At 43.0% G+C, this 7,785-nt stretch overlaps 1 protein-coding gene across 2 annotated transcripts; it reads right to left on the minus strand.

Moving 5' to 3' along the window:
* Positions 1–5,634: 5,634 nt before the first annotated feature.
* On the minus strand, positions 5,635–6,702 carry LOC117833585 (uncharacterized). Of its 2 annotated transcripts, none has more exons than XR_004635510.2 (3): positions 6,401–6,702; positions 6,165–6,314; positions 5,635–6,051 (listed from the first exon to the last, which is right to left on the minus strand). XR_004635510.2 is itself a non-coding variant. In XM_034713140.2 (3 exons), exons 1-3 carry the CDS (start codon positions 6,526–6,528, stop codon positions 5,837–5,839), a joined length of 405 nt encoding a protein of 134 aa, XP_034569031.1. In that variant the 5' UTR covers positions 6,529–6,692; the 3' UTR covers positions 5,635–5,836. The 2 variants fall into 2 exon arrangements, 1 of the variants encoding a protein (XP_034569031.1); XM_034713140.2 differs by having other exon boundaries at positions 6,165–6,226; positions 6,401–6,692.
* Between the last annotated feature and the right edge of the window lie 1,083 nt (positions 6,703–7,785).

A 7,785-nucleotide genomic window follows, 5' to 3' on the forward strand; every position in this document is an offset into this window, starting at 1 on the left:
CTAATTAGGCCAGTTTTAATGGGAGTTAGTGTAAGCTAGTGTCAAACCAGAATGACACGCAAGTCAAGGCTCGAAATGAATTAGCAGATTCTACTCTAACTAACTAAGCTACGCCCAATTTGCGAAATATCCCTTGTATCAAGCTTAAAAAGCCTAAAAATGTGGTTGGACCCCTGTATATTTCTAAACCTTTTCAACAATAAAAACATTTTTTATAAAAAATATTTTTTGATTTTCGGTGAACTTTTAACCTTTGTTCCATCAATAAATAAATAAATCATGATGACTAAAAATTAAGGTCCATCAGATTTACCATGGAAAATACTTTTGACAATGTGTAACTTTTTTATTTTACTCGTATGTATTTCTAGAAATTATACAAGTCAAAGTGCCATCACATAGACATTGTTGATGTCCTGACTACTTATTTCTGGAAAGTATTAAACTAGTTTACCAGTCTTGCAATCCTACTAGTATTGAACCTTATTCAATAATTTGTAAAATCATATCAATATATAATTTGAAGATCTCTAAAATTCAATTCAATAATTTTGAAGGAAACTTCCTGACAATTCTGAAACATACTTAAGCAAGTCTTGAAGACCTAGTTCAGAAATATCTAAAACATCTGGCAACCCATTGAAAATGTGTATACCGTGCACTAATTAACGATCCCCAAATATGTGTTGGCCAAACTAATGGAAGCTAGATATTTTCATTTACCGGACATTTTGAAATGGTTGGCTGTCTTTCAAAAGGAATTTTGACTGTAACTCTCTTAATAAGCATTTGCTAGCAAATCAACAGCAAAATTCAAGTGCAAATGTAGTTTCAACTAGGTAATATATTGTTTCATCTAGTCAAGTCTTAATATTTGAAAATCACTTCAGTCAAGCCATAAACTCTTTGATGGTAGAACTCGATGTTTCGAGGCAACAACCAGTGTCGTATGGCAATGTTACAACACTAATCAAAAGGGGATGAACTTGAAAAAGATAATAATCTTGAACTGCCAGTGTAGTAAGTAATCCAAGTCATCAAGTGCAAATTGGACAAGTACTCATCAAGGGGGAAGTGAACACTAAACAAGTGGTGGCATCTCCTTGGAACTGCCCAATAGCGAGAAACCAACTAGTGCGATGGCGATGTGGGTATATCACGTGACAGAATCCACTACGTCGACGTTCTCCTTAATTTAATTTTGAGTGGTTGGGGGCTTGGCGGCCAAGTTTCCTGCAAGTTTTTTGGCGGGAAGCTTCTCTTTGCTTGTGTGGCTGCATGCAACCGCGAGGAAGCTGCTTGCTATCGGTACGTTTTTTTCTCATTCAGTTTTAAATTTGGATCTGTCAGGTTCCTTACTCCACTGATTTTTAAAACTTACGACGAGTCGGATTTTAGCTAGTTTATTCCATTGATTCCTAGCTATGTCATTATAAGTCGGTAAACTACAAGTAATGATGGATCACGGGATGCGAGCGGGTTTGTCTAATTGTGTCCGAAATTGTCAAAAAAATGATCTATTTGCGGGCTCGTCGACGACGAACCCGCTCACATCCCTTCTCCATTCTTTTCGAAGTGAGGACCAATGGTGATCATCCTTGGATGATGAGTGATTGACAACGTTATGTTGGTTTGATGTTGCTCTTGGCTTGTGATGTGCAGGTGTAGGATGCGACGTGGCGGTCGATGGCGTGCGTGAAGATCAAGCGAAAGGTTCATACCGATGGACCAAGAGCGGTGAAGGATGAACGCGAGTAGGCTTGGACCGATGGACCCGATGAGTCCGGGCGGAGTCACGGGCGATCCACATGGTGCACGGAACGGCGGGAGAACATGATGAGATGGAGACGGCGTCGGTCGAGTCGAGCGGGAGGCTTGGCAGAGGCCGGACACGCGTCGACATCGAGGAGGTCACGTGGCGGTCAAGCGGAGATGGACGGTTTGGGTGGTTTGGGCCTCAAAACCGGAGGCGAGCCCGGTGCGACCGGAGCTTCGAGAAGGAGGGCACGTGGCGTCATCGCGAAGCTTGCGTTGAGGCGAAGCAAAGTCGTGAAGGCAGCGTGTCCATCCGATGTGCGGATAAAAACTTGGACCAAAATGCCCCTGCGTGGGTAGTTATCCTAGTTGTAGCTGTAGGCGTAGTAGTGTCTTTTGTCCCACCTCTTTGCTTAGCAACTCATTATTTTTTTGGCTTAGAGGCTAGTCATGTGCTGAGAGGAGAGAGGGAGATTAGAGACTGATTATTTTTTTCTCTTAATTTCTTCATCTTTAGTGGGTGGATGAAGGGAGGAGGCTAGTCCTCATCTTGTATAGAAGATGTTCTTGTGATTTAATTTTGTTTGTTGTCTCAAATCGTGCTAAATCTTTGATTCTCGAGCATTTTTTTTCCCTATTTGCAGAGCTATTTTTGGGGATTTTTCGTTCATCATATTTGAGCCCGAATCTCGTGATTTTGGTTGAAGAGAAATGTTGCTACGATCTTAGGGAGCATCTTTGGTACGATCCCCTCCAAATCCCACATGGATTCGGCCGGATTTTGAATTTCTCCCAAATCGTGTTCTTCGCGTAGGGTTTCGGTTTTTCTCCAAATCCCCGATGAATACTTGAGCGTTTTGAGATCTTTATCATGGATCTATTATCCCTTGGGCCTACGCATCTATGGCTCAAGTTTCGTCTCGATTCACGGAGTATTGAGGGCAGATTTTTGAATTAAAGTTCAAGCCGAGTTCTCGGTGCCTTCTGTTTTCTTTCTGTTCTTCGGTTCGAGCAGCAGGCGAGAGGCTCGTGGCGGCGCACGTCTGCACCAGAGCAGCAGGCCAGCGAGTTGCGCAGCAGGCCGGGCAGGCCGCGCCGCAGGCCAGCTCGTTACCTGGGCCGGAACGGCTCTGGTGGCCCAAGCTGCAGCAGCAGGTGCTCGCGGGCCAGGCTTTCAGCAGCTCCAGGCAAGCACGCGCAGTCCATCCAGTGGCACCAGGCCGGCCTACACGTGAGGTAAGCTGCAGGGCAAGCTAGCTGGTCCAGCACGTGTACTAGGAAATGAGCAGGTTGTGATAGAACAGTGAGCTTGTCTTTGGTCCATTGTTAATTCCTTGCATTTTCTAGTTATTCTCTGTTAAGTCGATCTCTGTTTAGTTGATTAGTCTTTTAATTAGTATTGTCTCCTGTGCTAATTATGCTTAGTTTATTTAATCAATTGCTAATCCGTCCATGCCTACTTAAGTAAGTGGTTAGTAGTGTTCTTGTTTTGTCTCACGGAATATTCATGCTATATTTCCGCTGTGATTTGTGCGTCTCTTATCGTTCCTAGGGTGAGCTAGTCATGAGTTGACTTGCGTCATCTTGACGATTGAACGCACGGTGTGCTTTAAGGTTGCGTTTCGGATATAGGCTTTGTTTTCGTTGAGAATTTTTATACGCTCCCATTCACCCCCTCTGGTCACCCTTTCGGTCCTTCACGAAGGATGTTAGTTTGGGCATGCATGGTTGTATCTATGTTCAAGGAACATTCAGATATGATAATTTCAGTCAGAAGCATGCATTGCATGCTGATCAATTGACACTTCTCCTACCTATTACTGTACTAACTACTAAGAATATGTCCACGTGACCGGCACGAGAAACTGTACGTGTGCAAAAAGTGGACAAAGAGAAATTTACGACGGACTAGAATACAAACATATTTGTCCATATCAGTGGGACTACAAGCTGAATGGCAATGGGCCCGCATCTCTATGGCTTAACTTTAAGAAGATGCGCTTGCATCACTGCTGATGCCTAAGTTTCACATGACCTCGATGTATTTTTCTCAATTCGTAGAAGAACTGAAAAGTTTTGTACAGAAATATAGGAGGTAAGCTCCATTAGTGCTTACCTCTTGTTAACAGTGTGGAGAAAATGATGAGGTGCGTTACTATCACTACTAGATTTTACATCTTTTCTCATCGGCATTTTGTGAATGACTGACGGTTATCAGTTATTTGGAATTTCCACACATAGCCAAGGTGTGTTTCAGTGTTATTAAGATATCTCCAAGAATTATTTACTACATGGCTGATGATTTTTGTATTGGGACATATTGGTTGGGGATTTTTGGTTGCTAATCTATTTTTCTCCTCGGGAATCATCAAAAATTAGACTACAAAAGATTTGTCCCTTGAGAGAAATATTATGAAGAAAAAGAATAATTAAAAACACTAAAAAATGTTGAATATGTTGTAGTGCATTAACTCTTTTCCCACTTGTGCTAGTAGACTGCTCACGGCTTCTTTGAGCTCTTCCTACATTATACATGGGGACATATAAACTGTGTCTCACTCTGTGATTGAAGTATTGCCTCTAAAATGTGGAGACATCAACAGAAGAGGGACTCGCTTGGTAGCTTGGAAGAAGCTGCTTGCAGTTGCAGGCCAAAATATCAAGGTGGACCTGGTGTCCCTAGGCTTTTCTCCTGAAATAAAGTTACAAGTTTTACAAAATATAAGCTAGCTAGACCTTGTTCAGGATAAGCTAACCTTCGATGTTTGTATGCTAATACTTCCCCCTCCACATTGGCACAGAAAAGTTGGCTCTTTTTGTGGCATTATATAAGTTCTATCTTTGGCTGATAATTTCATAGTATAAATTTTACTACGGTTCAATTTTGTAAAGATACTTTGGAGTTTAGTATTTTACAAAAGTGATTTCCGCAGCTTTTCACCTTTGGCAATGAATGTAAAATCTCAACCAAGAAACTATGAACAAGTGTTCGTGACCTATTATTAACAAGTGTTCGTGACCTATTATTCATCTCCTTGTCAGTGATGCCTTCATCTGAAGTTCAAGAGCTATTGAATATAAAATCTAAACTTATCTTTGAGTAATGGCTCTGAGGATCAATTCTCATATACTTGGGGCAATAACTGTTTCTCAAGTCAGAAAACATTGAACCATCATTTGTCCTTTGCAACCTTCCCCTTTGTTCAAATTGCTTTGCAAGTTTGATATCATGCTGCCAAAGTGTCATGAACTACATCATCTCCATCATGATCTGGTGAGCAAAAATTGTGCTGAAGTGGCAAATGGACAAAGAAACCTGCTGAAGCCTGAAGAGAGAAGCAGAAGTAATAATGTGGAGGTCCAGCCGGGTACCAAAGACCGACAGCTTTATCCTCAAAAAAGAAAAAAGGCCAGCAGCTTTAGGTACTCGGGCCCAACCTAAGCGGCCCAAGGAGGCCAGGCCCAAGTTCAAGACAGTAGAGTGTATTTGTTTTCTCCCTTCCTGTTTCTTCTTGTTGAAATGGACGCTGGCTTTACTCTGCTTCTCCTACTCTGACGAAACTGAATGGCAAAGCTAAATAACTCTGACGAAACTGAATGCTGAAATCTTAATAATGTTGAGCTCCAGACTCAGGCGCACCTTCGACCTGAGGGGCTTCCACGTTCCACCAGGCTAGACCGAGACTGTCCCTGCTCATCCTGCCAAACACGCCCGTCTAGGATCTAACCATGTAATCATTTGGCATACACTGGTTATCACAAATAATTGAACGCTAATCGAACTAGCTTCGAACATAACCCATTAATCTGGTGAAGTATAGAATGGGTTCATCCATCGCTATATCTGCATGCAGGAGAGAGACTGGCAGGACAAATCGATTTGGCCATAAGTTCGTAACGATAAAATGAATTTGGGAGAACAATACACCGTACCAATCCTGTATATACAACCCTGTTCACGAGTAGTACGAAAAATACACAAGACGACATCTCATCACTACGCTCTGATTTCTGAAGATGACGATGAATTGCTGGAAAGTGTAGAATAAGAGTGAAACCATTCTGATGCAATCCCATCCAATCACTGAATTTTGCCAACTCCTCGACGTATCACTCTCCTGGTTCGGCCGCCCGGGTGACTCGACAGACGCAGCGAGGACAGGGCCGCAAGATCCGGCGGTGGCAACCCAGCAGTCGCTGCAGAGAATGACACCGGCGAAGACGAAGACGACCCGGTTTGGCCGCGGCTGTCATCCTTGTCGGCTTCTTGCTGGTCTCCTTCTCCGCCACCGCTGCCTGCTTGTCGCCAATGGGGTTAGTTCAGCTTCATTCAGGATGGCGGATGATTCCGTGAAATTTGTTTGTACCAGCCAGAAGCCCAAATGGAATCTGCTGAATTCAGTTCATACCTTCCGCAGAACATTGACCAAGTGCAATTTCCAGATGCTTCTTCTTGGGCTCCATGTTGTTTCTACATAATACTCCCAGATCAGATTTGATCATTCAGAAGAGCACACAAGAAGTCATCAATCACCGCCCAGATCAGATTCATCTGTTTGCTACAGGAAAGTGGTGATCGAAAAGTAAAACCTGGGGATTAAAAGAAACTTTGAAAGTGAGCAACAAGTCGACGAAGGCGCGTTACCTGAAAGAGAGGAACACGAGGCACTGTGCCCGGAGCTGCTTCAGCTGCTGCTCTGCGAAGGCCGTCGCCGCCGGCGAGGGGCGAGAGGACGGAAGCATGCCTGCCTTTCTTCTCTGAAATGGAGGCATAAGTGTCAGCTTCTTCTTGGTTATATCATGATCAAGAAAATTGCCATTATCGGTACATGATTTTTCTAATTCAATTTAGCATTGCCGGCACAAGTTTGCAGTTATCCGATTAAGACCGGTGCTTATAATATGGCGATATGATTGATACTCTTGTTTACATTGGACTTGTTCTGAACTTCTGATGCACGGCACTTGCGGTTAAACAACATAAGGATTTTTCCTGGTGCCGGACAACGGTGGATGCAGACAGCACGTAGGACAAAATGCAAGGATATTTTTATGCATGCGAACCTGAAAAGACTTCTTCAGCATGGACAGCATATATAAGCGCTCGCATCAGCAGCACCAAAATTTTCTTCTCTAAGGATAAGAATATTTCTTTTTCAAGTTACAAATTCAGAATTAGGAAGTAGGTTAAAATTAGAAATTAGAAATTGTAGGGCTTTAGTTGTAGAAATTAGAAAATGATGTTTTGCTTGAGAATCTAAGGTATAAGAATGTTTGTGGAAGTCGGCCATCGTGCTGTTCCTTCTTCTGTACATGTGGTTGTCGGCTATCGTGCCGTTTCATTTGATGCAGGTTATGGAAACCTTCACGTGCAAGGGAGGTGCTGCCGAAAATTTTAGTTGACAGTTGTATGTTCTTTTTTTGCAGGAGAGGCTACGTTACCGTCCTCGAGTCGTCACTTTGTACGATAGCAAGGTGAGTCATCCTATACCTCTATTTCCGTATAATGTTTGTATATCACGTAACCTAGTTAGGCGTCTCCCGTTCGAGAGAGATACGGTTGGAAATATGTAGATGTTTGCATATTTATAACCGTATTTATTTCGAATTGTCCACGTCACTTTGGACAGCACGAGGATGTGTAGGTGGGTTTAGTTTTCATAGTCTACTCCGATCCGAGTTAGAGTTTCGGCAGCACCTCCCAATTGTTCTCCGGATACACAATCTCCATTCCAGGACGTGTATTTGGAGAACAGCGGGGAGGTGCTGCCGAAATTCTATCTCGGGTCGGAGTAGACCATGGAAACTAATCCCACCTACACATCCTCGTGTGGGATTAGGACCTAACTTCACCTAATAGACAGTATAGGAACGTGTAGATGCAACGTGAGTTTTTATATTACTCGCTGATATGCTAGAGGATGGAGGATCGTCAGTGGATGTACACGGGCCGATCTAATCAGAATTCGTTGACCGATGAATGGATAAACAAGACCGATGCTTTCTTGGAACGGGCATTTGCAAGGATCA

The sequence above is a fragment of the Setaria viridis genome, chromosome 8 (assembly GCF_005286985.2).
Source record: "Setaria viridis chromosome 8, Setaria_viridis_v4.0, whole genome shotgun sequence".
In the NCBI taxonomy this organism is placed as follows: Eukaryota; Viridiplantae; Streptophyta; class Magnoliopsida; order Poales; family Poaceae; genus Setaria; species Setaria viridis.

Bases quoted from the DNA above. Each gene is read 5' to 3' on its own strand.
- LOC117833585 (XM_034713140.2), bottom strand. From the start codon at position 6,528: ATGCCTCCATTTCAGAGAAGAAAGGCAGGCATGCTTCCGTCCTCTCGC. The intron at 6,227-6,400 runs GTAACGCGCCTT...AGTATTATGTAG, and splicing joins CTCGTGTTCCTCTCTTTCAG to AAACAACATGGAGCCCAAGA. The intron at 6,052-6,164 runs GTATGAACTGAA...GGCGACAAGCAG, and splicing joins TGGTCAATGTTCTGCGGAAG to GCAGCGGTGGCGGAGAAGGA.